Source organism: Prionailurus bengalensis, chromosome B2 (assembly GCF_016509475.1).
Source record: "Prionailurus bengalensis isolate Pbe53 chromosome B2, Fcat_Pben_1.1_paternal_pri, whole genome shotgun sequence".
In the NCBI taxonomy this organism is placed as follows: Eukaryota; Metazoa; Chordata; class Mammalia; order Carnivora; family Felidae; genus Prionailurus; species Prionailurus bengalensis.
In genome coordinates this window covers 151,275,771-151,303,748 of record NC_057349.1, presented here as the reverse complement: position 1 = coordinate 151,303,748, position 27,978 = coordinate 151,275,771, and the positions used below count along the sequence as shown (strand labels likewise).

The window sequence follows — 27,978 nt, the reverse complement described above, 5'->3', positions numbered from 1 at the left end:
GTCTACCTCCTCCTTCTGTCCACCTCTTCCTCCATCGGACTGTTTCCTCCTCCCTCTGTCCACCTCCTCCTCCCTCTGACTGCTTCCTCCTCCCTCTGTCCACCTCTTCTCTCTGTCCACCTCCTCCTGCCTCTGTCCACCTCCTCCTCCCTCTGACTGCTTCCTCCTCCCTCTGTCCACCTCCTCCCTCTATCTACCTCCTCCTCCCTCTGACTGCTTCCTCCTCCTTCTGTCCACCTCTTCCCTCTGTCCACCTCCTCCTCTCTCTGACTGTTTCCTCCTCCCTCTGTCCACCTCTTCCCTCTGTCCACCTCCTCCCTCTGTCCATCTACTCCTCTCTCTGTCTATCTCCTCCCTCTGTCTACCTCCTCCCTCTGTCTACCTCCTCCTCCTTCTGTCCACCTCCTCCTCCCTCTGTCTATCTCCTCCTCCCTCTGTCCACCTCCTCCTCCGACTGCCTCCTCCTCCCTATGTCTACCTCCTCCTCCCTCTGTCCACCTCCTCCCTCTGTCCACCTCCTCCTCCTGTCCACCTCCTCCCTCTGTCTACCTCCTCCTTCCTCTGTCCACCTCCTCCTCCCTCTGTCTACCTCCTCCCTCTGTCTACCTCCTCCTCCCTCTGTCCACCTCCTCCCTCTGTCTACCTCCTCCCTCTGTCTACCTCCTCTTCCCTCTGTCCACCTCCTCCCTCTGTCCACCTCCTCCTCCTTCTGTCCACCTCCTCCCTCTGTCTACCTCCTTGCTCTCTCCACCTCCTCCTCCCTCTGTCCACCTCCTCCCTCTGTCTACCTGCTTGCTCTGTCTACCTCCTCCTCCCTCTGTCCACCTCCTCCCTCTGTCCACCACCTCCTTCCTCTGACCACTGTCCACACTGGCCCAGGAGATGGTGAGCTCTGGGGAGGGCAGGGTGTCCGACAGCTACCACTGTTGGGATTCTCAAGTCTTTATTCTGTAGGGTGTCCCATTAGTTGAGCCCACGGAAGCTGATGATGGGTTGTCTGTGCCACTGGGGACGAAGCGGCGGCCGGACGTGGCCCCGTCCGGGGCCCCTGCAGGGGAGGCCTCCTGGGGGTGCAGCCAGCACACGATGTGGGATGTGGATCCTCTCTGTCCTATTTCTTAGTCATCTAACTGCAGAGAGTAACATTTCCCGATTTCCCTTTAGGTTAAATATTTATTCTGCACATGATAAATTAATTCAGCCACAGAATAACTTCCTCAGCACGTCGACCCCGGCGGCGTATGCTTTGCGTCTTCTCGGTCGTGACTTGTCTGCTTTGGAAAGACCTTCTCAGCCTGGCCGGTGTGAAACTTGTTTAAACCCTGGAACTTGCATTCTGTCTCTGAAGCCGAAAAGGGGAGTTGCAGCCAACCTCGCTGCTTGTATTTATAGCGTTTTATTTCCTGAGAGAAGACAGGAAAAGCCAGCGCCTGCCTGCCTTCCCCTCTCCCGTGGCTCCGCCTCTGCCGTCCCCCAGCTGGAGGGGCCGGCGGGAGCGGGCAGCCCAGCACCCGTGTGCCAGGTGCTCGGAGCGAATGCGAGATCGGAGGGGGATTATGTCACTCCTTCGAAGGATGGATTGAACGCGCTTCCTCCCGGGTCTGACTGACAGCACCACCCAGGAGACCGGAGCATATAAAGAGGAGGCTGCCGACCCCCGCTCCGCACGCCGTGGACCTGGTCCTCCGGGCTCCGTCCCCGGCACCGAGTCAGCCCTCGCCACAGCCGTTCGCCGTCCCAGGTAAGACCTGTATAAGAGATTTACCTTGTAAAAGTTATTAGAAGGCCGCTGCGTTGTACTTTAACTTTCAGAACAGGCTGTTTTGGTTTCTGAGGAGGGAGAAAGAAAAGCGCAAACCGATCTAGGCTGTGAGGTGAAGCTTGACCGTTAACGCGTCTTCACACTTGGAAGCATCCAGGCTGCAGCGGCCGCGCCGCGAGCTCCCTCGGAGGTGGTCTGGTCCCACGGTCCTGGTGCCTTCCGCGAGCGGACCTGCCCGTGAGCCCGGGGCGCACGCTTGTGTCTTTGTCATTGATGGGGGACCCCGAGGAGGGCGTTAGAGAAAGTCCTCCTGAAAAAGTGAAAACGGTCACCAGAGAGGTTACAGACACTGCAATTCTAAGCGTCTCTGACAGTGAAAGTGTGCTTGAGTATCAGGGAGGAGCAGCATACACCGTGGGTGTGTGAGGAGCCCGGGGATCCCCGCCCGGCTGTGGCTACAAGCGGGGGACGATCAGCACCAGGAGAGGCCCGGGCGGCACCAGAAGGCGCTGCTGAGCCACAGGGGGACAGGAGGCTCCCGGGTGACCGAGCCCCTCTCGAGGGAGGGACCGCACACCTCCCGGCGGTGACCGTTGCTCGGATCGCTCGTACAAACGGGTGTGAACACATCTGTGTGAGTTCTAATCACATTCTGCTGCATAAAGTCTCTGGAGAAGATGGAGCCACGGACACACTGCGAGTGTGTGTCCGGGTGCCTGACTGCGTGTCCTAGGACGTGACACGGCCCGGGTGCTGCCCTGGACCAGCCGTGGGCACGGAACGGCTGACTCAGGGATTCCTGGTCCCGCTGTGCCCTTGCCGCCGTCGCGCCCCCACCGGACAGCGTGGGTCCCTCTCACTCGTGTGACCGACGGCGGAGTGTGCATAGCCAGAGACGCTCCGCTTTCAGGGGGCAGAGGGTTTGATTTTTTTGGAACGGAGCTCCGTTTACGCTGTGTAGCTGACACTCGGGAAGCTGGGCCCCCAGGACTTGAAAAAGCACATTTTGGACGGAGCCCGGTTTGCCAGAGCCAGCTGTCCCCTCTGCGGGGACAGACGGCACGCATCTGGCCGAGGGGACACAGGGGAGGCGTTCCGGAGGTGCTGGCCCAGTTTCCTCCTAAAGCACGAACGCGGTGCTCACTGAGCGCCAGGTGTGGCTCTGAGCACCCGGGTGTTGACGCGTGTGGCTCAGTCCGTTGAGGAACCTATTAGCGGCACGGCTGCCCCCCGGAGAGTCGCAGGAAAAGCGGTCCAGGGGGCAGCCACGCAGCACGTTCAGCAGATGCCTCTGCGCCCACCGTGCCGCGTGAGCCTCTACGGTGTTAACTCGCCGAACTCATTTCTCGCGGTGACCTTGTCTGGCACGGGATTTACACAACTGTTCCTCATTCGGCAGGTGAGGAAACTGAGGCAGGGAGGTTGGGCCGCGAGGGCTTGCCTGCCGGGCCGGCCGCTCGCCGGGGCCACGTGAGAACCAGCGGCGCCCCGACTTGTTTGTGAGGAGGTTGTGAGCGGCGGGAGCCGGACTCCGGAGGGATCCCAGGGGCCTGCAGAGTGGCCTCTTCTCCTGGGGAACATTCCTCCAGCCCAGGAGGATGACTGTTTCCAGTTTACCAGATGCTTCTGGGGGGCGGGGGGGCACTCCTTAGGATTTCTGCGACCCCGAGGCGCTAACGAGCTTTGCCGTCGTCTGACAGCCGGGCCGGGGTCTCGGTTTGGCTTTGGTTCAGAGCCGGATGCCGCCCACCGCTGGGAGGGAGCTCCGTGCCCCGCGCGCCCCTGCGAGACGCTGGCACGGGAGCCCCGAGGCGGGGCAGGGGTTAACGGTGGAGCGGGCCTCCGTCCAGGTCTCCTGACTCCCGGCCCAGCGTCTGCTGGCCTGAACCATGCCAACTGAAAATCCTCAAGAATGGAAAAACAGGCCTGCAGGAAAATAGAACAGCCGAGTAAAAGTGATTGCTAAGTAGAATGCTATGTTTGTCTGTGGTTGGGACACACCGAGTTCAGTTTATTTCTCCTGCGTACAGTTAAGGTTTATTCTAAGTTAGGCCTGACTTTTTTCTTCTTGGCCATCTGCTCAACGGTGCCTTCATAGATTATCGTCTCTATGGTGCCGGCATTTTTCTAAATTCACACTTCCTGGGTTTCAGGCCTGGCCACGCTCACCAGCGGCCTTGCTCTGGGCCAGCGCTTAACTTTTCCGGTCCTTCACTTACCCATCCACAAAATGGGGATGATGACAATAGTATTTGCCTCTCGGGTCGTCGTGAGATCAGATAATGTGAATATTGGGAATGTGATCACGCCCTGCTTTGTCAACAAATGCTCGTCCAATGATAGGAGCTCGAGTCGCAAGAGCCCCACTTGAAAGGCCCGTTTCTTACCCGGCTTTTACTTCCCACAAATGCACTTACTGCTGGTTTCGACGCACAAACCTCGTAAACGTTCGTGTGAGTGAAGACTGCGGTCGACACTGGAAATCACTGCCGTGCGTGTGTGTCGTGCGCCTGCGTAACCAGGGCCTGGCTTGTCCGCAGGGTTCCTCCGCCGAAGCAGGATGCTCTGGGATCTGGTCCTGCTCGCCCTCTGGGCCGCGTCCGGCGCGCGAGGTGAGTGTGGACAGTGGCTCTGCTTGTCGGGGCCGCTCGCGCCCCTGCAGGTAAGGCTGTGGCTGAGGTTCTTACCAGGGTAGAACATTCAGAACTTCCTTTTAAATAAACATTTACTTACTTCTGAGTCCACGTGAGAGGAAATTATTTATTTTTAAATCTTTGCTTAAGTTTGTTAATTAATTAATTTAGAGAGTGCATGTGCATGAGTGGGGGGGGGGGGGAGGAGCAGAGAGAGAGGGAGAGAGAATCCCAGGCAGGCTCTGCACTGACAGCATGGAGCCTGACGCAGGGCTCGATCTCACGAACCACGAGGTCACCACCCGAGCCAAAATCAAGAGTCAGGCACTCAAATGACTGAGCCACTCGGGTGCCCCAGTAGGAAATTATCTCTTTTCGGAAAATCTAGGTATTAGAGAAACACACTCTTTCGTCTGGTGACACAACACTGGCCATGCACAGTCAGCTTTTACATTTTTACACGCTAAGTTTCTAACACTGAAAGGGCTTGGTGTTCTATAACTTCTTTTCTTCCTACTTTTTTTCCTACTTGAAAATGCAACATCGGTGTTTTTCCGTGTGCTTATTTTCACACAACACGGCCTTTAATGACCGGATGATATTCCGTCCGAAGATAGATCGTGCTGTTGTTTAGACCAGTCTCCAGGTGCAGCATTACTCCAGCGTCGCCAGTGTAAGAGACGCCACAGGGAACCCAGCTGTGACTGCGTCTCTCCCGGTATTTGAGATTATATCCCAGGACAAGTTCCAAAAGGAACGTTGCTGAGTCAGAGCTGTTAACTCTTTAAGCATTTTTGGCGGATTGCCCAGCGGCTCTGCCAAGGAGGTGGCCGGCTGACGCCTCTGTAAGCAGCTCTGAAGCTCGTGCTTTGATTCGCCGCACCGGGGGTGAAAAGCCACGCTGCGTTTGAACCTCCTGCTCAGTGAATTGCGCTGAATCATCTGCCCTGCTACATTTTGGGGAGGTCCGGTCATCCGGATGGTGACTTAAAGCCCTTTACTCGCAGGCCTGAGACTCCCGCTGTCTCAGAGCCTTCCCCGGGGTGCTCAGCGGGGTTGCGGGTAAACTTCCGCAAAATGGAGACACCAGTGTAACTTGTGGGAGTCAGGTGGTCTCCATAAGAGGGCGACGGAGAGAGCGTGGATAGCAAGGACAAAGACGCATTTCTTGTGCAGGGATTTTTTCTGGGCAATCAAATGGTAGTAGCAGGGCAGCGCCTAAGCCTCAGATCTGGGTGGGAGAGCAGGAGAGAGCCCGGTGCGGGACGGGTTCCGGAAGGTGCGCCAGGGCCCAGCTCAGGGCAGCGCTGCCTCCCCCTCAGGAGGCCTGGCTGCGGAGTGCGGGCTGATCCGGACACAGCCTTCTGGCGCCGGCTCGCTCCCGAACGGTCACGGACGAGCAGCGGCTGCCTCCGGGGCCCCACTGTGGGTAGCGGCCCGGGGAGAGAGAGGGTAACGGTGCCATTAGCACCCAGCGGAAAGGGGACACCCCCTGGGATCAGGGTCTGCTGCCCCGTGTGTGAAAAGGCCCCTCCGGGTTCGTGCCCGCGGTAACCTCCCTGCTCTGTCCCCACGGGCAGCTGGTGACCAGGACGAGGACACCGCCTTCAACCTTTTCAGCATCAGCAACATAAACCGGAAGACCATTGGGGCCAAGCAGTTCCGGGGGCCTGACCCCAACGTGCCAGCGTATCGTTTTGTCCGCTTTGACTACATCCCACCCGTGAGTGCAGATTACCTCAGCAAGATTGCCAAGATCGTGAGGCAGAAAGAGGGCTTCTTTCTCACGGCCAGCCTGAAGCAGGACCCCAAGTCCCGGGGCACGCTCCTGGCTCTGGAGGGCCCCGGCGCCTCCCAGAGGCAGTTCGAGATCGTGTCCAACGGCCCGGCCGACACGCTGGACCTCACCTACTGGATAGACGGCGCTCAGCACGTTATCTCCCTGGAGGACGTGGGCCTGGCTGACTCCCAGTGGAAGAACATCACCGTGCAGGTGACAGGGGAGACCTACAGCTTGTACGTGGGCTGCGACCTGATCGACAGTTTCATGCTGGACGAGCCTTTCTACGAGCAGCTGCGGACAGAAAAGAGCAGGATGTACGTGGCCAAAGGCTCTGCTCGAGACAATCACTTCCGGGTACGTACAGCAGGGTCGCGGCCGCGGCACGAGGCACGGGGACGGCCTCTGCTGGGGGCTGAGCGACGAGGGCATCTCTTAACGCGAGGCCGTGTTGGAAGAGGTCAGGCCCGGGAGACACGCACCACGCAGACATACGTGGGCTCCCGCCATGCGCAGGCACACAGACGTGCACACACACACACGTGCACACAAACACACCCACATGGATACACATGCCCACACCCAATCGCACGCATGTGCACACACCCACCCACCCAATGGCACCCATGTGCACACACTGTACATGTGCACACGCACCCACACAGACAACACCACACACGTGCACACGCACACACAGAGCACACGCAGAGGTGCATGCACTGACACACCCAATCACACGCATGTGTACATGAACACCGTGCTCATGCACATGTGTGCACACCCACACTCACACGGACAACACACGCACACACACACACATGCACACACAGATAATGCACCCCTTTCTAAACCACAAATAGGCAGGGCACGTGGTCCCGGTGTGCTTTTTACCTGGGCAAACGGCCGTCATTTTTCTGGCCGAAGACGAATTTGATGGCCAAGGAATCGGCCCCCTTGGAATGTTCTGGTAATCTCCAGACTCCCCGTTTAGCACTGAGAGGCGAGGAGAGCAGAGTAAGAGCCATGCTTTTCAAGGAGAGGGCCGTTGGTTTATGAGGGAAAAATTCCATGTTCATCTTAAAATATGTTCATGTTAAAATAGTTTTTGGAAGATCTTTCTAAAACCACACGGGTTTAGAACCTACAGCGCGGTGTTGGCACATCATCGTGTGTCTTCTGGGAAACGATCGTGCGTTTAAATTCAGTTGAGCCCGAGGCTAGCGTCCTTACCCGGTTGTTGAACTGACTTCTGGTGGCCGTCAGGAAGCCCCCGTGGCCCTGCCATGGGAGCACAGACGCTCACCTTTGAGACCGAGTGTCCACGTCCGGGACCGCGTGCCCTTCCGAGCCCGTCAGCCAGACACCAGACTGACCCACGATAAGGAGAGGTCCAGCCTGCTGCGTGTAGAAGCACAAAACAAGATTACATCTTGTGTTTTTAAAACATCATTTAGCTTGGCATCGTTTGATGTGTATCTGTTGCTCTATTTGTCTCCTCACGTGCATTCCAGGGTTTGCTGCAGAACATCTACTTAGTGTTCGAAAACTCAGTGGAAGATGTTCTAAGCAAGAAAGGTTGCCAGCAAAGTCAGGGAGGTAGGTGTGTTTTGAACAGTGTATTTCACATCTCATTTCTCGTCTTGGATGGATTTCTGCTGCGACGGGAGTGTGTATGTGCACGTGTGTGAGTGCGTGTATCCGTGCGTGGGTGAGTGCGCCTGTACATGCATTTGCGTGCCCGTGTGTGTGTGTGTGTGTGTGTGTGTGTGTGTATTGGGGGGCTAGTGGGGATTTAAGAAAAAATATTGTAATAAAGTGCCATTATCGCCTCTGAAGGAGTTAGCTGGTCAACTCAGACATGTTGACATCTGAAAATGATAAACTGCTTGAAAGAGTAATTTTGAATATATTTTAATAATGCAAAATAATCAATTTCATAAACCAAAAGACCGATCTCTGCATTTTAACATGATTACCCGCAAATTTTCCTGTCTGTTAATGGGTGACGATCATCTCTCTGGGTAACGGCATGGGTATCTGTCGGCTACGTTGATGGAGGTTTTCTTCACTCTTCACGGCTGTTGACACAGCCCTATTCTGGAGACATTTTCGCTGCCTGAACCATTGACAGATAATCCTGCATTGAATGCTAATCGCAGTTTGAATTTACCTCCAGCCATAATTGCCTACATTTTCTTGAGCATTTAATTTATGAAGTTCACTCTGCTGGGCTCTTTAAACTCTGTGTGTCACTGAATCTTCAAAACACCTTAGAGACAGGCTCGTTCATTTTACTGTAAAGAAGCAGAGGCCCCGGGGGTCCCACCGCTGCCGTGTGTGACCACCTGTGTGCCCACCTGGGCTGAGAGTCTCCCAATATGGTTCATGTTGTGATTTATTTGCACTGAGGCCCCTTCCTCATGTCAACTGTAAATTATGACAAAGATAAATCGTTTTCTCATGATCAGCGTGTCAGGAATACATAGGATGGGATGTCTGTAACGCACAGGTGCGGCTCTGGGACCCGCACCCCCCTGGAGCTGGGAGCTGTCCCTCCCCCATCTTAGGCGTGGGGATGCCCACTCTGTTCCTCAGCCTGCATCTGGCTGGCGGCTGGGGGTCCCCCACGGAGGCCTCATCTTTGTCTGAGGCTATCCCCTGTCCTTCTGTCCTGTCCCCTGTCCCTCTGCCCTGTCCTCTGTCCCTCTGCAGATCTTCCACACTCACTCAGTGGAAATTCAGGGCAGGTGAGGATTAGAACAGCGCGTTTTGGCCGGACTGTGGCGTGAAGGGACATTTGTAACGGCTCCTGTGACCGGCCCCTCGTTTGCCGCAGCCGCTGCGGCTCAGACCTCACCCCGTGTCTGCAGCTTGGCTAACGTGCAAACTATTGGCCTCTGTGATATTAGCCGCTGACTTTCTTGGGGGAGGAAGTGGTCATTAAAAAGCAAAAGTTTCAGGAGGGGCTAAGAGAGTGAATAGACATAGGACACTAACCCCTCCGGGAAGGCTCAACAACACGGAGGAAGAGAGAGGCTCTCGGGACCCTGACGGACGGACTGTGCTTGTGTTTACGTAAAAGCTGAGCGTCATGCCTGGTGGTCTGCTCTGTGGGCAGGGGGGGACATTTCACCCTTGAGGGGGGGAAGGGCACCCCGGTCCCGGTCCCAGCTCTGCCCCTGGGCGACCCTGCCAGGCCTTTCATCAGGGGGAGTGGACGCCCTGACTGTGTGTTGTCCTGTCCTGCTGTGGGTCTGTCTGAAATCAGGCCCCGGGGCACATCTGTGGGTGCGGGACCGTTTCCCATCTGATACTTATGGGCAGTGACTGACGCGTTTATGTCCATGTGGTCTGTGCCCTTTTCCATGCAGCGAGCCAGGGGAACTCCCGAGGTCAGAGTGATTGCGGCAAGGATTCATGACCAAGTAGTAAGTCCCCAGCAGTAGTCCTGGCAGATCGGTAGCTTCCAGAAGGTGTAACTCAGTAGCGAGATGCTGAGAGAAACAGGGCATTTCACTCCTGTGACAGTGACCGGAGGGCTGGGGACATGGTTAGGCCAGCCCGGCTCCCTCGGGGGATGACGCCTGTCTCCGGACCAGCCCAAGTAGTTTGCTGTTTGTGTCCTGGCCACGTACGTCCCGTGTGAGAGCCCCAGGGGGTTTGTGCGGTTTCAGGGGCAGCGAGGGGGAGTCCCCAAGGTTGCGCTTCTGAGGGCGTCTGCCCTTCCCTCCAGAGGACACGGGAATGAGGGAGAGGCAGGTGAGGTCTGGTGGACACTTCTTGGCATGAAGACCGCCGGCTGCATCCATCTTGATGTGGGGCAAGTGGCCAAAACAAAGGGTGTTCGGATAGAAAACGGTGAGCGAGGAGCTGCGGGGACACGTGCTGGGGAGCAGGCTCCGGGGCACAGGGACGGCTGTCAGCAAAGGAGGTGGTCACCTCTCCTCTGCCCGAGTCACATGTGGGTGCAGAGCCCCAGCCCCAGTGTTTCGCTCTTTCGTTCCGTCCCCAAGCCCACGTCTGCGCGGCCGCTCTCCCCCCTGCTCACTGCACCCACTGCTTCCCGCAGCCGAAGCCAACGCCATCAGCAAGAACACGGAGACACTGCACCTGAGCCCTCAGGTGGCCACGGAGTACGCGGGCCCAGGCGCGCACAGGAGGCCGGAGGTGTGCGAACGCTCCTGCGAGGAGCTGGGCACCATGATCACCGAGCTGTCGGGGCTGCACGTCATCGTGAACCAGCTTCACGAGAACCTGCGGAAAGTGGTGGGTGCCTGGCGGCTGCTTCCTGCCACACAGGCGCGACCTCGCCCGCAAGCCCCCTCTGACGCACTGACAAGGCGCTTGGCCCGAGCGCAGGGCAGCGGAGGGCAGGTGGGCGGGCAGAGGACCCTGAACGACAGATACCTGTGGCTCCACGTCCTCCAGGATGGCTCTTACCCGGGGGACGCTCGTGTCCCCGAGCCTGAACGGGATGGGTGTGGGAGGACTGGCCGCAGGTCCGGGACGTAAGGGGACGTCGGAAGGAAAACACCGTCTTGGGTCCCTTCAGGTTTAGAAAAGGGCACTGACGGGAGCCATGTTCTCGTAGCTGCGTGACCCGAGACAGGCCCTCAGCTGGGCCTAGGGGATGGGAACAAACACATGGTGCCTAACAGAAGTGACAGGGGCAGCGGGGAAGAGTGGCCGGGAAGGTCTGCAGGTCTGGGGTCGCCTCACGCCCTGGTGGCGTCGCACAGCCGCTCGGCGGGCAGCCGTCCCCACCCTCTGCCCCATGTCAAGGGGCCCGGGATGGGGTGGGACCCTATCACTCCCACTCCGTGGGCGGTAGGGAGAATGGGCACGGCCAGGATGCGCGGCTTGGGAAGCACCCGGAGGAGGCTGTGCCTCTTCTGGAACTTTCCAGCAGGTGTGTGCCCCTGGGGCAGGAATGGGGGCAGGAGTTCCAACAGTACCCCCGCCCGCACCCACTGCCTCCCGCTGAGCACCCACCGTGTGCGGGAGGAAGAGGTAGGGATTCGGAGGCGGGCGGGCAGACGCCGTGGGACGCGGCCACGTGAGTGGAGCACCCCTGGAGGGTGACAGGCGGTCGGCCGCCCGCTGGGATCGCTGGGACGTGACCCCGCGTGGGAGGCCTCACGTGGCCCCGACTCTCCTCCCGCAGAGCCGGCCGCACGGCGGGCGGTGCTACACGGGCCGGGGGCGCCCTTCCCTGAGGGAGGAGCCTCCTCTCCCGTCTGTGAGCGCGATGAGGACGTTGCTTCCGCCCACACGTAAACGTTTCCCTCGATCTTCCAGTCCAACGACAACCAGGTCCTCTGGGAGCTCATCGGCGGCCCGCCCAAGACCAGGAACATGTCCGCCTGCTGGCAGGACGGCCGCTTCTTCGCGGAAAATGAAACCTGGGTGGTGGACAGCTGCACCAAATGCACCTGCAAGGTGAGGGCCGGGGACACCTCTGCGCGGGGCAGGGAGGCGGGCTCCCCGGTCTCCCCCGCTGGCCGCAAACGCGCGCAGGTGCGCCGGGACAGCCGATACGAGGGCGGGCACGGGGCACCGGCCGTAGGTAGGGCTCCAGCCCACCTCACCGAGTCGCACACGAGAGATAAGCTCCAGGAGGTGACCGGTCCGGCTGGTGTCTCCCAGCAGGCGGGAGGGGGCCGGGCGTGTGCAGCTTCAGGCTGCTCCGGGGGGCCTGGGGGTGCAGGTCACTGCCCACACAGAGGTCAGTGGGTAGCTTAGCCTCTTCCCCTTGGCGAACGCACCCCGTTCTCACGATGGCGGCCTCGGGGGTCGGGCAGCGCACCCCAGGTTGGTCCCCCGGCCCGCGGGGTGCGGAAGGCCGTCCTCTGTTTCCAGGGCCTGCGGCGTCGGGACGGGCACAGCCGCCTTCTCGGCCCTTGAGTCCCGCCCTTGCCCTGACGCCTGCTTTTGGAGACGAGGGTCACACAGACACCTTTCTCTGCTTGCAGAAATTTAAAACCGTTTGCCACCAAATCACCTGCCCGCCGGCGACCTGTGCCAACCCGTCCTTCGTGGAGGGAGAATGCTGTCCTTCCTGCTTCCACTGTTAGTATGAGAGGAGTGGGGGGTGCCATCTGCTTCGTCCGCCTCCCGCCTGTTTGCTGTCTTCCCGGTGACCCGCAGGCGGTGGAGGGGCTTAGCGGGATGGAGGGGAGGGATCAGGGCCACTTCACCCCGAGGCCATCCACACCCACGACCTCGGAGTTCAGGGTCTTGTCGTGTCACCTGGCGGGGAGGGAGCCACGCAGAGCGGGGACAGTAGGCTCCTTGGCTTCTGTCACTCTCCGTGGGCATCCCCACGTGCCCTCCGTCTTGCTGGGGAGAGCAGCTCTGAGTCCCGACCCCGGTGTGGGCGTCTGCCCCGCCGGGGACCCTGTTCGTGGGAGGGGACACACCTGCTCTCCCGAGCGCACGGACTCTGCCTCGTGGGCCACTTCACGGGCGGTCCGTCCGTGGCAGGGTGGGCAGAGGCCCGACAGGCCCTTGTGCTTCCCACCAGCGCCGGACGGCGAGGAGGGCTGGTCCCCCTGGGCGGAGTGGACCCAGTGCTCCGCCACCTGCGGGTCGGGCACCCAGCAGAGAGGGCGGTCGTGTGACGTCACCAGCAACACCTGCCTGGGGCCGTCCATCCAGACGCGGGCGTGCAGCCTGGGCAAGTGTGACCACCGAAGTGAGTGTCAGAGGCCACTCCTCGTCCGCAGGGCGGGGCCAGATCGCGGGGACGGGCTCTCGGGCTTGGGCGTGAGCAGACGCCTGGGACGGCCAGCCCCTGCCTCCCCCTGATGTCTCCGTGTTCCTCTGTGTGCTAGTCCGGCAGGACGGGGGCTGGAGCCACTGGTCGCCGTGGTCTTCCTGCTCTGTGACCTGCGGCGTGGGCAACATCACCCGCATCCGGCTCTGCAACTCGCCCGTCCCCCAGATGGGGGGCAAGAATTGCAAGGGGAGTGGCCGGGAGACCAAAGGCTGCCAGGGCACCCCGTGTCCAAGTAAGTGGGGTGGAGGCGGGGGGTGGGCCCAGCACAGGACTGGGCAGAAGAGATGTCCTTGCCGGAGCTGGCCTGAGGGTACATCCTGATGGTGAACCAGCTCAGTTAAATTACTGCTGACCCACAACTAAGGGACAAGTCAGCCTGACCTCTGGGCAGTGTGACGCGTGCCCTTTACCGGGGGATGGGTAGACGGCATGGAACAGAGGGTCTCGGGAGACGGCCCCCTGCAGCCTGCAGCCAGCTGGCCCCGGGCCCCGGGGTGCCAGGACCCTGTTCCAGAAGCCCCGTTCATGAAGTGCAGAGACAGCCAGGGACAAGGGGAGTGCAGGGTGATCCTCTCACTGCCAAGTTGTCCAATGAGATGAACTCGAGCTTCATGGGACGTTTCAGATGCGAGCACCTCTCACCTGGCAGGTGTGCCTGTGTGGGCAGCTTTCCACCTCTAGACCCCGGCCTGTGGGACTTGAGGGAAAACGAAGCCAGCCGAAACCTGTCGTCCGCGTCACCCCCGAGCTCAGGTTCAGGAAAGGACGCTCTTTCCAGTTTCCCTCCCACGTCTGGAGACCCCGCTCCATCCCGGCTCTTACCCCGGGAGCCCCCGTGTAGGTCAGGCTCCGCGCTGACCCTCTGTGCTCTCTGCCCTCAGTCGACGGCCGGTGGAGCCCCTGGTCCCCATGGTCAGCCTGCACGGTCACCTGTGCCGGAGGGATCCGGGAGCGGACGCGCGTCTGTAACAGCCCCGAGCCCCAGCACAGGGGCAAGGACTGCGTGGGGGACGTCCAAGAGCGTCAGATGTGCAATAAAAGGAGCTGTCCTGTAGGTGGGTGTGCGGGCGGGACACGAAAGCGCCTGCGTCCCTGTGGTCTGCACGCTTCAGCCCCTCTGAAGAAGCCACCGCGTTTTTATTCTGGTTAAAAACATAAAAATAGAAGACATAGAAAGTAGAAAATAGGAAATATAGAAGGGAGAGATTAGTTCTATGCTCATGAGGACACCTGCTTTTAACACCCGTGCTCCTCCACAGTTTTGTGGAACATCCCGCGTGACGACAATCACCCGTCAGCCACCCATGTGCCTATGCGCCTGTAGCCTCTATCTTTATTATTTTTTTATGTTTATTTATTTTTGAGAGAGAGGGAGACAGAGTGTGCATCAGGGAGGGGCAGAGAGAGAGGGAGACACAGAATCCTTAGCAGGCTCCAGGCCCTGAGCTGTCAGCACAGAGCCCGACGCGGGGCTCGAACCCACGCACTGTGAGATCGTAACCTGAGCCGAAGTCGGACGCTTAACCGACCGAGCCACCCAGGCGCCCCTATCTTTAAAGATATTTAATATTTAAAGATAAATTCTGTTTATCTATTTAAAGATAAATATGGGAGGGCAAGCACGTTGCCAGCATATACCAAGTAACTCAGTTTCCTCTTACTGAACCCGGGTGCTGGACAGACGCCTCCCGGGGCGCAGATGATTGCGTCCCGGCGGCCTCCCGGGTGCGCCCTCCCGAGCCGACCCCGCTCTGTGTCGTCCTTCGCAGACGGCTGCTTGTCCAACCCGTGCTTCCCCGGTGCCGAGTGCAGCAGCTTTCCAGACGGCTCCTGGTCCTGCGGCGCCTGCCCCGTGGGCTTCCTGGGCAACGGCACACACTGTGAGGACCTGGACGAGGTGGGTGCCCGGCCTGGGGAAGGGGTGCCCGCGGAGCCGGGGTCGGCGCTCACCCCCGCTTATCCCCCAGTGTGCCGTGGTCACCGACGTCTGCTTCACCGTGGGCAAAGCCCAGCGCTGCGTCAACACCAACCCCGGCTTCCACTGCCTGCCGTGCCCCCCTCGCTACAAAGGGACCCAGCCCTTTGGCGTCGGCCTGGAGGCGGCCAGGACGGAGAAGCAGGTGAGCAACTGACCGCTTGTGTTCTGGGAAAAGGCTGTAGATCAGTCGGGAAGAGCCCAGAGCACTGGGGGGCAGTCAGAGAATACCAGGCGGCCTCCCTGGGCCACGAGGCAAGGGGTGCTGACTCCTGGGAAGCAGGCGGAGGGCTGTCAGAGCCTGTCCACCACCCTGACCGATCAGCCTGGCGGGGGCAGACCTGAACTTTCCCGCAGGGAGGACCGGCGTGACCACTTTATGCTGGTGACCCCGCACGGTCACCTGCGGGCTTGGACCTCAGGATCGCTTCTGGAGAGCAGAGAGCACAGCTCCGAGGCTCTGGGTCCCTGCGGCACCCGGCGGGGGGGGGGGGGGCCTGCACCCCTGCCCTCCTCCCGGAGCATCCGCCTCCGACCCGCACGTGAGGGGTGGGGTCTCGGTGCGTCCTAACCACGCGGCCGCCTTCCCGCAGGTGTGTGAGCCTGAGAACCCGTGCAAAGACAAGACTCACGCCTGCCACAAGCACGCGGAGTGCATCTACCTGGGACACTTCAGCGACCCCATGTACAAGTGTGAGTGCCAGACGGGCTACGCGGGAGACGGGCTCATCTGCGGGGAGGACTCGGACCTGGACGGCTGGCCCAACAAGAACCTGGTGTGCTCCACCAATGCCACCTACCACTGCATCAAGGTGAGCGCTGGGGCTCCCGCCTCTGGCCTCCTGCCTCCCCGCTACTTCCACCTCCAGCCTCCCCTCCACCCTCTGCTCCCCCTGCCGCTCCCCCCCATCCCATTCAGGGCCCCTGTGGCCACTTGCAGACAATCTGTTGTTCTGAAGAGCTGGGGGTGCGAGGTGGTTCCCAGCTGCACCCCCGCTCCACCTGGGCTTCTGCTCTCAGTGAGGGAACTTGCTGGAGAAACTCAGGTTTCGCCCACGTTCGTGGGACTGGGGGAGCCGGGCCACCAGCCCTTCGCTGGCTGCAGACAGGCCCCAGGAGCTGTGCCTCGATGGGACCTAGGTCCCCGTGGATCTGTTTGGAGGCCATCCTGGAATTTCTGAGACCCAAGGGTGAACACGACTGAAATACACGCTTCACCACCGCCACGCAGGTTTGAATTACAACTCGGCTCGTTGAAGCCAAGTGATTTTTCTAATCACGCCGGTCACGGGGGAGATGATTTGGACTCTATGCCCCGGATTCTGAACAGAGGTCTATGCTTGACTCCTGGCACCTGTTGGCTGAGGAGGGCAGAGGGCACGGAGGTGCAGAATGGGACTCTGACGTCGGGACGTGAAAGGTCTCCGGGGGTTCGGCCCTCCTCCAGGCTTCCAGAGCGGCAGCCCCTCCCTCTCCTCGGGTTTCTGCTCTCCCGTGGCCGCCGGCGTCCTGGGCACAGGGCACGAGCTTCCCTGGTGTGGAAGCATGGGCGGCGGTGCGGCGTCTCCAGGGCAGCCTTGAGGAGAAACACGCGTGTCCCTGGCCTCGCCCCCACTGAGGACAGCGCGTGACCCTGGCACCGTCAGCTCCGTGCCCGAGGGTTTACCCTCCGCCCCCCTGAGTGTTGTTATGACTCGTGTGTGCCCTCTGATTGCAGGACAACTGCCCCCTGCTGCCGAATTCCGGGCAAGAAGACTTTGACAAGGACGGCACCGGTGACGCCTGTGACGATGATGATGACAATGACGGCGTGGACGATGAGAAGGTGGGGGTGGCGGGGAGGAGAGCTTTGCCCCGGGGGCCCCGCACTCGGTGGGATCTGTGGTCCCGCACACGCAACCCAGCCCTGACAGGGCGCAGGCCGCGTGCAGCGTGCGGTGACCGGCCAGCGCGACTGGCCGTGGGCGTCTGCGTGCAGGGGACCGCCTGCCCTCCTGTGGGTGCCAGCTGGGGCGCCGCTGTCCCCACCATGAGTGACGTGCTTGCCTTTACTGAAACCTGCGGGGAAACTGTCCATCAGGTGACTTCACATTCACAGAAGGGACAGACTAGGCTGCGTGTCTCCACACAGCCTCACCACACCTGCCTCTCCTGACCCACTAACCCCTCACTCACTCGCTCACGTGACGCTGGCAGACCTGTTGTCAGCGTGACGTATACGATTATGTCGTCTCTGCCATGAAATGTCTCCGTTTCAGCGGCAGATGCGTAAATAATCAGAAAGCGGTTTGACGGCAGGAAAGCGCGGGGCTGAGGCCGACTGGCTCCGTGTGGGTCGTCCGATCCTCCCGGAATGAGTGATGTGCAGCCCAGCGACATCCTCGCGGTGTCAGATGTCCTCGCGGTGTCCCGACCTCTTCCCTTGCCTTTCTGCAGGACAACTGCCAGCTTCTCTTCAACCCCCGCCAGTTCGACTATGACAAAGATGAAGTCGGGGACCGCTGTGACAACTGCCCGTATGTGCACAACCCGGCGCAGATCGACACGGACAACAACGGCGAGGGCGACGCGTGCTCCGTGGACATTGACGGAGATGGTCAGTTCTGCCCCTGCCGCGGACGCGTGTCTGCCGCCTGGCGCTCCGTCCCGTGGGTGCCACACAGGCTCAGCCGCACCTGCGGACCGGTGCCAGGGTAAACGGTGCCTTAAGCTGTTCTAGCGGGAGCCCAGCCTCGCCAGGCCCGTCCTTCCCGGGGTCGCTGGCGGGGTCGCCAGCCTCAGGAACTCCCTTTGTGAAACCACGGATGTGGCATCTTCCTTCCGTGACCCAGGCCCCTAGTCCTGTGCCCTGTGCCCTTCACGCTTTTGTCCCCTGTTGGCACTTGTGACCGTGTCACCGTCAGAGGCCCAAGTGTTCGGTCCTGTGTCCTCACCAAACCACACTGCAGGCAGGCGCGTCTGCCGCCCTGTCCCGGGTTTTTTCTGCCCACACCCTTACTTCCAGCTATTCACGGCACGGCCATGGCAAAGCACCCCGGGCGTCCCCGGCTGTTAGGAGCCTCGGACACCATCAGGCCACGTTCAGCCGGAGAGGCCGGTGCCCCGGAAAGGAGCCCATCCGCCAGCGGCGGTGGTTGCCCGCCTCCCACCAGGCGTCTGCAGGCTGAGCCGACTCACGCCTCTCTCTGTCTCGGCAGCGGCTGGAGCGCGCGCCAGCCCTTCTTGGGGGTCTGTTCCCGCTGCCCCCCGCCCTGCTCCCTCAGGCCCCACCTGGCCCGGGCGAGAGGCGCCTCGGCTGGTCTCGCGCGCTCCTCTTGATGCAGCGACCGTGAGGGTTGGCTGTGCCATCGGACGGGGTTGCTGCCGCCGCTGTAAATTCAGGTCTCTCACGGCCCCAGTGTCCTGGGATCCACTATCCACTTCCAGGGCCCTTGAAGTAAGGTACTGCACCTGCCAGCCTCTGCCGCGGGCACGCTCCTCCGTGTAGCATGTCCACGCTCAGTTCCTATGGGCTCGCGGCTTGTTTGTGGAATGGATCCGGAGGAAAGACTCGACACGGGGAGCTCAGAGGTGACACGTGTGAACACGGGTGACAGCTCCTTGCCATGCGGAATCACCCGGAAGCCTCCGAGAGTGGCTCTGTTTTAAACTAAGGCATCTTGGGCTTCAATGGGAAACCTGACATACGTTCTTTCACGATCTGATAATATTTACACTTTCCCGTATTCTTAGCTCCTTTTTTACGAAACCGAAGTTCGGCTGTAAGTTACTTAATGAGCCGGGAAAAGCTCTGTGCTTTTTCTAAGCTAGCACACTCATTTTCCCCGAACATCTGCAGACGTCTTCAACGAGCGGGACAATTGTCCCTACGTCTATAACACCGACCAGAGAGACACAGACGGGGACGGCGTGGGCGATCACTGCGACAACTGCCCCCTGGTGCACAACCCTGATCAGGTAATTGATTAGGTGACCGATGGGGGTGTGTGTGAGCAGAAGGGGGGGTCAGGGCACCTAATCGTTGGTGGATATATGTGTCTTTGTGGCTTTCCATTAGTGCTGCCACGCAGGGACAGCGTGGGCTTTTCAATAATTTTAATTGAAAACTTTCATTGAGCAGGCTTCAATCTCAGTGGCCACGGCTGCGTTCGTGGGCGTGTTCGTGGGCCCTCCCTGTCTGAGGGGACCGGGCACCCGCCCTCCGCTATCTGCCTGTTTCCCTGACACAAACGTGGGGACTGGCTTCTCTTCCAGACTTGCCTCTGGAAGACACAGCACGTAAGGTGTTGCTGTCTATGTGGGATACACTGTTGCAGATGACGTCACAAAGGCGCTTGCTGCTCCGGGCTCTTCTTTCCCGGAAGCGAGTCCATGTAGCTGGGTCACGCAGGGTGCTGCCCAAGTTGCGGACTCGGCCACTTGCCTGCAGCAGGGGGGCGGCCCAGCCCCAAGGTCCGCGGCCACGACCAGCCTGGCGCCCGTCCACCCGGCAGGTGCTCAGCCCGTTCCCTGCCCTGTCCCCCAGACCGACATAGACAACGACCTCGTGGGAGACCAGTGTGACAACAATGATGACATCGACGACGATGGCCACCAGAACAACCAAGACAACTGCCCCTACATCCCCAACGCCAACCAGGCCGACCACGACCACGACGGCCAGGGCGACGCCTGTGACTCAGACGATGACAACGACGGGGTCCCAGACGACAGGGACAACTGCCGGCTTGTCTCCAACCCTGGCCAGGAGGACTCCGATGGTAGGTGCCCCGCCCCCTCGGGCGATCCGTGCCCCGCCCCCTCGGGCGAGCCATGCCCCTCCCCCTTGGACGATCTGTGCCCCGCCCCCTCGGATGATCCGTGCCCCGCCCCCTCAGACGGTAGGTACCCTCCGAGGTACCCTGCCCCACCCCCTCGGGCGATCCGTGCCCCGCCCCCTCGGGCGAGCCATGTCCTTCCCCCGTGGACGATCTGTGCCCCGCCCCCTTGGACGATCTGTGCCCCACCCCCTCGGATGATCCGTGCCCCGCCCCATCAGACGGCAGGCGCCCCGCCTCCTCAGACAGTGTGTGTCCCGCCCCCTCGGACGATCTGTGCCCCACCCCCTCGGGCGATCCGTGCCCCGCCCCCTCGGGTGATCCGTGCCCCGCCCCATCAGACGGCAGGCGCCCCGCCTCCTCAGACAGTATGTGTCCCGCCCCCTCGGACTATCCCCGCCAACCCATAGGCCACAGGCTCCACGCAGAAGCTATGAGCGGTCTCTGCAGAGACGTGCCCGTCACGAGCGGGATGAGGTGGGATCTGGGCTCAGAGAGGGTTGGGGATTTATTCTTTCAAGGACAAAGCAAAGGAGAAAGGGGTGTGAAATGTCAGGAAAAGGAACGGGGTTCCCCGCGCGGCCCGCAACCAGTGGGCAGCGTCGGGGGCAGGGTCTTGAGGAAGTGGGGCCACGGGGAGGGTGTGGAGTAGGCGGCGAGGTGCACGCCGTGTTCGGGGCCCCGGGGGAGCCGTGAGAAGGTGGCTTCGGGGGCCCCCGCGCGTGTGGGCCGCCCAGCCTTTGGGACCGGAGACGGGGTGTGGGCGTCCGAGCCAACGTGACTCACAGGCGAGTGGGGGACCCGGGATCTGAGGGCGGCTCCGAGGGTCACGGCAGAGCCACGTGGCCGACTCCAGCAGGGGGCAGGAACCCTGCCTGGAGCAAGCGCTCGGCTCAAGCTGACCCGCGGGAGCCCGGGGGCGGGCCGGGGTGGGGAGAGGCAGGCCTTGAGCGCACGGTGTGCTTTCCGGCTCCTCCTGCGCGAGCGTGGGCCTCAGGTGCGAGCAGCCGAGCAGACCCCGCAGGACGCGGCGGGAATTAGCCGAGCTCGGTGGCTGTTCTCCTGGTGAAATGAGCTATAGCTGAAAACATTAACCTCCGTCCCCTGGACGGGACAGCTGTGGGGGTCACAGGCCAAGGCCCCCCGCGCCTCCCCCCACCAGTGATCTGGGGGCCTGCCAGGCCCGCACCCCGCCCACCACCTCACCGGACAGGTTGAGAAGAAGGTTCCAGAAAAAAGTCTGTACCTCCCCAAGGAAAGTCATTGGTAGAGTAAGAGCTCCGCTTTAAATCCGAACAGATTTCAGGCAAGGGTGATGATGAAAGTTGTCAGGAGACGTTCTGGAAACTGTCAGAGAATAAGCTGGAGGTGCAGCCCCCCTCACCCCCAGCCTGAGGCCTAGTGTCGGGGGACACCCGCGGGGGTGAGCAGGAGCCTGCTGTCCACACTCTGAGCACCGCGCCAGGCTCCTGGGAGCCCCCCAGCCCCACGCAGTAGGGAAGATGAGCATGGCCCCACAGAACACCAAGGAAAGGCTGACGGCCAACCACCCACCGTGTGTTCCCTTTCTCGGCTATCCGCCGCCAGGGGACGGGCGTGGGGACGCTTGCAAAGACGACTTTGACAACGACAGCATCCCAGACATCGATGACGTGTGTCCTGAGAACAGCGCCATCAGCGAGACCGACTTCAGGAACTTCCAGATGGTCCACCTGGACCCGAAGGGCACCACTCAGATCGACCCCAACTGGGTCATTCGCCATCAGGGCAAGGAGCTGGTGCAGACGGCCAACTCGGACCCCGGCATCGCTGTCGGTGAGCCTTCGAGATTCGCACCGCCCTTCGTGGTTCCTGGGGGCAGGGTGCCCACGGGGCATGCGGGAGGCTCTGTAGAGCCGCGTGGTGGGGTCAGGGTGGTCTCTCGGGTGCCCGTCCTTCCACGCCTGCCAAATGGTCTCGACCGAGGGAATGGGGAGGCAGGCATCGGTGAGGTCGTGCTCAGTAAGCCATCTTACGTGTGGATTTGATTTACAAAATACTATGTCACACAGTAACGGTCTGCCAGACTCAGGAAGTGGGGTCTGAAGTTGTCAGGTCCCAGACATTCATTAACCCCAGAGCCACGAAGCGGAGGTGGGTGTGAGACAAGGGCCCAGCCCAGCCTCCTCCCGCCCGCGCCCACCGGTCCCGGGGCCGACCCGGGCACGTCCTCCGGGGCCGCGCCCGCCTGAACCTCACCACCGAGAGTCCCCTTTGACATCCAGGTTTTGACGAGTTCGGGTCCGTGGACTTCAGCGGCACGTTCTACGTCAACACCGACCGGGACGATGACTACGCCGGCTTTGTCTTCGGCTACCAGTCCAGCAGCCGCTTCTACGTGGTCATGTGGAAGCAGGTCACCCAGACCTACTGGGAAGAGCAGCCCACTCGGGCTTACGGCTACTCGGGCGTGTCCCTCAAGGTGGTGAACTCCACCACGGGCACCGGCGAGCACCTGAGGAACGCGCTCTGGCATACCGGGAACACGCAAGGCCAGGTGAGGACGGCGAGGCGCCGGGAGCTCGCTCAAGAGAGCCGTTCTCGCCCCGAAGATGCCCAGCCTTTGTGTTTTCCTTAATTGTAACCCAAGTGACAGTAATTTTAACAGTCTCGTATTGAGCGCCTACCTGATTAAAGACGCCGTGCCTGGTCTTGGTGTTTCCGTAAACACGGCCGATGATCCTCTTGTAAGTTACGTGTGATTCTACTGTCTTCTAGAGGTGAGGACAACTGGGTTTTCAAAGGCTAACTGTTTTGCCCAAGGTCCCATGTTGAGGAAGCAGGGGATCCGGAATCGCATCCGTGGCTCTGGCTCTGACGCCTGTGCCGGTGGCACTGACCTGCTGGCCCCTGTCGGCGGACGTGGGTCCGCTCCCGAGGCTCGTGGCCGCGTGAGCCACGGGCACTCCCGTCCGTGCTGAGAGACGGCACCCGTACTCAAGAGTGATGTTTTCTCAGGTGCGCACGTTATGGCACGACCCCAAAAACGTTGGCTGGAAGGACTACACTGCTTACAGGTGGCATCTGACCCACAGACCGAAGACGGGCTACATAAGGTGAGGGGGCCCAGTGCCAGCGACTTCCACCCAGTGTCCCCAGCACCAGTGAGAGGCCAGGACGGGGGAAGCGCAGACTCCCTGTCTGAGCGTGAGGCTTACTCGCCCACGTGCCGCCCTCTTGTCAGGGAGCCGTCAGCACGTGGGGTCCTGCTCCGGGCTTTAGGTCGGGGGCCCCCTCCCTACCACCTAGGCTCCAGCCTAGAGGGTGGGCCCAGCGCACGTGGCTTCAATGTCACCTGAAGGCCACGGGGAGGGAGGCCGAGGTGGTGGGGACTGGAGAGCGCTCTGGCTGAGGCTGAAGCACCTGTCGTGGGGAGGGGCGGGTCTTGGGGCAGCGCCCCGTGAGGACGGACCTCCTGCCCTCTGCCATTCACACCTTGTTTCTTTCCCCCGCACCCCTGTGTTCAGAGTCTTAGTGCATGAAGGAAAACAGGTCATGGCGGACTCGGGACCCATCTATGACCAAACGTATGCCGGCGGGCGGCTGGGTCTGTTTGTGTTCTCGCAGGAAATGGTCTATTTCTCAGACCTCAAATACGAATGCCGAGGTGGGTGAGAACACGGCTCTATGGGCGGCCTGTGGCACAGAGTGGGGGAGAGACAGACATGCGTGTGACTTTGCTGCCTTGAAAGGCACATCACGGCAATACGCTGATGGCAGCTGCTTTGTTTGCTGGCTTGTGTCGTGTCCTGTTTCGTTACCTGTTTGTTTTAAATTGAACGTGAATGTCTCTGGTGGAGCGAACGCTTTCCAGTTATTCCCAGGCTCTGCCCATTGACCTTGCGTTCCGTCCTGTGACTGTGCATTCCTTACAGCTTCTGGGCCCCCCACGGCATTTTAGATTTTAGATTGCTACCCTTGCTGAAAACAGGAAGGGAGGGAGGGAGGGGGGAAGGAGGGAGGAGGGAAGGAGGAAAAAGGGAGGGAGGAAGGAGGGAGGGAAGAGGGAGGGAGGGAAGAGGGAGGGAGGGAAGGGGGAGGAAAGGGGGAGGGAGGGAGGGAGGGGGTTCTCTGTAGTTACCTGTCTAGAAAGATAATTGGCTCACCGTACTGTCTGACCCCATACCTTCACGAGGACATGAAAACATTCCCTCCTACAGATGAGGTCAGTAAGGCTCTGAGATGCTTCTCAAAATTCACACACTGAAAATTACCTACAAGGGGAGAAAGGGAACGCGAGCACATTGCTTCTGGCGAAGTCTCCTTAGCCCTGCGTGGGGCAAAGACCCGACGTGTTCCCACACACGCCACCCTTCGCACACCCGTCCATACTGTGGAGGCTTTTTAAAATTAACATGATATTTCGGTTGCAGGCAAAACAAAACAAAATGAAGCAAAACCCATGGTGCAGCCACCCTCGTTCTGTGTATTGTTTATTTTGTAGATGTCTAAACAAGACCGGCTGCATTTCCAGAAACGTACTGTAGACGCTGTTGCCTAGACCCCTAGTCTGTGCTGGTGCTTCCGGCTTCGCTCTCTTTAGCAGCAGCTCCCGTCCTTGACCCTGACGCTGGGGGTCCTTCACCGACATCAACCCCACGCCCAAGCGCCTTCAGAGGGGACTGGTCGTGGGCCCCACAGGTGAACGTCCGGCCCAGAAGACAGCTTGATGATGCAGGAGACTCCGTGCAGTGACAATTGAGCTCGGCATTACATCGCTTCTTGTTTGTTTAAAAAGAATGACGTTTACATATAAAATGTAATTACTTACTGTATTTATGTGTATATGGAGTTGAAGGGAATATTGTGCGCAAGCCATTATCATAAATTAAGCAGAAAAAAATATCGCTGCACGACTTTCAGTGCTTAAAGCCATTTCCACTCTTGGGTCCGAGCTGTCCCACAGCAGCCAGTCCTGTCGGGTTCACGGAGTCTGGAGTCGTGCTGGTAGCAGAGGTCGGAAGACCTCGTCCGACTTGGGGGGCCGGCTCTCTAACTGGAACTTGAGCGGTGGTCACGAGGACAAACGGAAGCCCCTTCCCCCACTGTCCCCCCCCCCCACAGCGGTGGAGTCCGAAGTCCCGTACTTGGCCTCCGTTGGTGAAGTTAGCGGAGAGAAGTGGGCGCTCCCACCGCAGCGGGCTGGAGGGAGCTCCGAGTGTCCCTTGGTTCTGCTCTCTGAGCACCAGGGTCTCTGCGTGAGTCTTTTCCGGGGCCCGGCTCCAGACCACGCTCAGCAAGAGCACTTTAGCATCTAATTCCTCCTCTGGGCTTTGCAACTCTGAAAAAGTTGCTTACCTAGTTTGGCAACACTTTTCATTAAGGTTCCAGTTAGAAATGCAAATATTTATTAAATGACTTTAGGATGCAGCTTCATTCACCATAACTTATTTTAAATGTGTCAAGTAACACACGTGTAGCATGATTTCTAGGGATACACGTAGAGCACACATATGATACAAAGATGTTGTTACAAGGAAATACCTTCCTGCCGAGATACAAGCTTTACAATATGCTGTTGTCACGACAAAGTGTGTTTCAAATGAAGGGGAATAAATAAATGATGACGAAGACTTGATAAAGGAACCTTAATTTATACTGTTGCCAACGCACTAATCCAGTATGTGCCCCTGTTCTCTGCTGTACGTAGGATTTGAAACCTTAAATGCTGAAGAAAAATCAGCATCAAGCCTTGCCAGACACCTGTTAATCAGTCATACAATGATATACACGATTTTTTTTGTTTTTTTTTTGTTTTTGTTTTTTTGGTTTTCGCTTTAAATTGCATGTTCTTTCTGCAGGAAATATTAATCTCCCTCCACACAAGGGGTTTAATAAGAGAAGTTTGTCTTGTCTGATGCAGGCAAATCTTTCTCCCCTTTCTGTTCATAGTGATCTTGTTTCTGTGTTTCTATCTCGATTCCATAGTGTGGAATACAGAGGATCCATAACTCTTGTCCTAACTTGCACATTTCATTTGATAAAGTTGTGTTTGTCGCTTCCTTTGGGGTTGACTTTTTGTTTTGCTGCACTTTCCACTTAGTTTTTGGAGCTGTGTTCCCAGACGGCGGGGGTTTGGGAACTGGACCAAATGTAACGGCCGCGGAGAGGGCACAGGTGTCCGTGTGGCTGTCGCTCGGACGAACGACGCGGTGCTGCGCGATGATGATGTGAATATTTAGAATGTACCATATTTTTTCGGTAAATTATTTATGTTTTTTTTTTTTGAACAAACTTCTCTTCCAGATTGATGAAACCATTTGTTCTGCCAAAGACTGTAAATATTTATTTATTTGTTCACATGGTCAGAATCTCACCACTGAAGCCCTGCTTTTATCTAGCTGCAGCCTCATTTTTATACTTTAAAGATTAATAACAGGAAATAAATTGTAAAAAGGTTTTCTATAAACGAATCTCTTTCCCTTTTTTAAGAAGAATTAGCAGGGTTCCTGCTGGGGGGGAAGGGAGACATACCCCAACAGGGAGGGGGTGACGTGTTGCTCCCCTCAACGTGAGCCCGTTTGTCTGCAGGTCCCAGCTGTGCCCCCACCCCCCCCACACCCCCCACCGAGGTTAAGGTGTAGGTTTGGGGTCGTCGTGGAGAAGGAAACCCCGTGTGGGGCAGCCCCACAGCCGAGCGGGACACGGCCAGTAGGTGCCCCTTCCCGCCTGCGGCTCGAGCTGTGCAGCGAGTTTCGGGGGGCGTCCCCGAAGGGACTCAGAGGAGCACTGACGGCCGGGAGACGCCCCGTTAACGCGAGCGGGACCCGTGCGAGCTGCACTCTTTCCAAACCAGGGACGGAGGCGCACCGGGGCCGGCGGCAGAGACACAGACAAGCCGGCGCGCGGCGGGAGGGTGGTGGGGTTTCTCTGGGTTCCCAGCGGCCTTGGGTTTCTGTTACGTCGGAGTCAAATATGGGGGGGGAACACGGGCGTTTGGCAGAAAGAAGCAGGAACGAGTCACACGCTGGAGCAAACGGCACGGGACCAGTCATCGGGGGCAGGAAAGCCCTGCTTCGATCTGGGGGCGCAGGGGGGATTCTGTGACCTAAAGCGGGGGGACCGCGGGGCCCCTGCACCTCAAACGGGAGCCTTTGGCAAATTGAGAGAGAAGTCAATTAGGGAAGTGATTCGGGTTGGGCCGTGGTGGCTACTGGAGGGAGCGTCACGCACATTTTTCCAAAGACACAACCGGACACGCTTCAGGACGACGCTTGAGAGGGGGGGTGGGAGTGTGAGACGCGTCTCTCCGGACGTTATTTCTGTGTGATTTATAGCAAGTAGAAGTGTGTGATGGACCCCGGGGCCGTCCTCTCCCAGGACTGGCCGACTGACCGACAGGAACGTGGCGCCCCTGGAACAGGACACATTTCGTGTCCCGCTCTGTAGTCCTCTTTTCCTTCTGGGCAGGGCTCCCACAAATGTAACCCGCATGCCCCCAACCTTGTTTGTTCCGGAAAAAGCTGCAGCTGCATGGATGTGGGGTGGGCTTAGCCCCCGGTGCCGTGAACGCTGGACCCAGAGCCGGGTCCACTGAGCACTGGACCCAGAGCCGGATGCCGTGTGCACACGCCTTCACTGGCGCAGGAGCCCTGGAGGAGGCCGTGCAGCAGCCTCTCACAAGGATCTGGAACGGGGTCTGTTAGTGCCGGGGAGGGGAGATGGTCCCAGGACAGAGTCCAGCCCTTGGCCATCACCAGCAGCCGGCATCTCCAACTGTAGGTTACACGGGGTCCCTTCTGGGGTTTCTGTGGGTTTCAACATCTCAGGCAGGTCTTTCTCAGTTAGTCTGAGTTACACAGCGCGGTGTTTTTGGCCGGGACGGCAGGATGGGAACGGACGGCCACCCAGCACGCCCGGGCCCTGGGCTGGGGGCCTGCGGCGTGGACCCCGCACCTGCCGGGTAGGGCTCTGCGCAGAACGGAAAGACCCTCAAAGAGATCCGACTGAGCCGCAGCCTGGAATCCCGCGGAGGCGGGAACATCCCAGTACTCTGGGCACAGCCCGGGCCTGGCCGAGCCCTGCTCCCAGGGGAACGACTTGGCGGCCAAGGTGCGGTCTGGGGACCAGAGTAGCCGCGGCCAGCGCCGCGCGGCGCCATCAGCTCCGGGGAAGCCGTGGGGCGTTCCTGCCAAGCGTCAGCCCACGGCCACTGGCTGAGCCTCACTGTCCTCACACAGTGTGGGCAGCCCTG

At 59.6% G+C, this 27,978-nt stretch overlaps 1 protein-coding gene across 3 annotated transcripts; it reads left to right on the top strand.

The window, feature by feature from the left end:
• The first annotated feature begins 1,221 nt into the window (after positions 1-1,221).
• THBS2 (thrombospondin 2) lies at positions 1,222-26,193 on the top strand. Of its 3 annotated transcripts, none has more exons than XM_043592782.1 (22): positions 1,222-1,741; positions 4,303-4,374; positions 5,976-6,532; positions 7,687-7,771; positions 10,245-10,441; positions 11,474-11,614; positions 12,148-12,244; positions 12,699-12,869; positions 13,009-13,185; positions 13,835-14,008; positions 14,723-14,850; positions 14,921-15,073; positions 15,522-15,740; positions 16,646-16,753; positions 17,365-17,524; positions 18,767-18,885; positions 19,454-19,688; positions 21,333-21,560; positions 22,010-22,281; positions 22,743-22,840; positions 23,252-23,391; positions 24,229-26,193. In XM_043592782.1, the coding sequence occupies exons 2-22, from the start codon at positions 4,323-4,325 to the stop codon at positions 24,234-24,236; spliced, it is 3,519 nt and encodes a 1,172-aa protein (XP_043448717.1). In that variant the 5' UTR covers positions 1,222-1,741; positions 4,303-4,322; the 3' UTR covers positions 24,237-26,193. The 3 variants fall into 3 exon arrangements, with proteins under 3 accessions (XP_043448717.1, XP_043448719.1, XP_043448718.1); XM_043592783.1 differs by lacking the exon at positions 1,222-1,741 and adding an exon at positions 2,252-3,161; XM_043592784.1 differs by lacking the exon at positions 4,303-4,374 and having other exon boundaries at positions 1,227-1,741.
• The last annotated feature ends 1,785 nt before the right edge of the window (positions 26,194-27,978 follow it).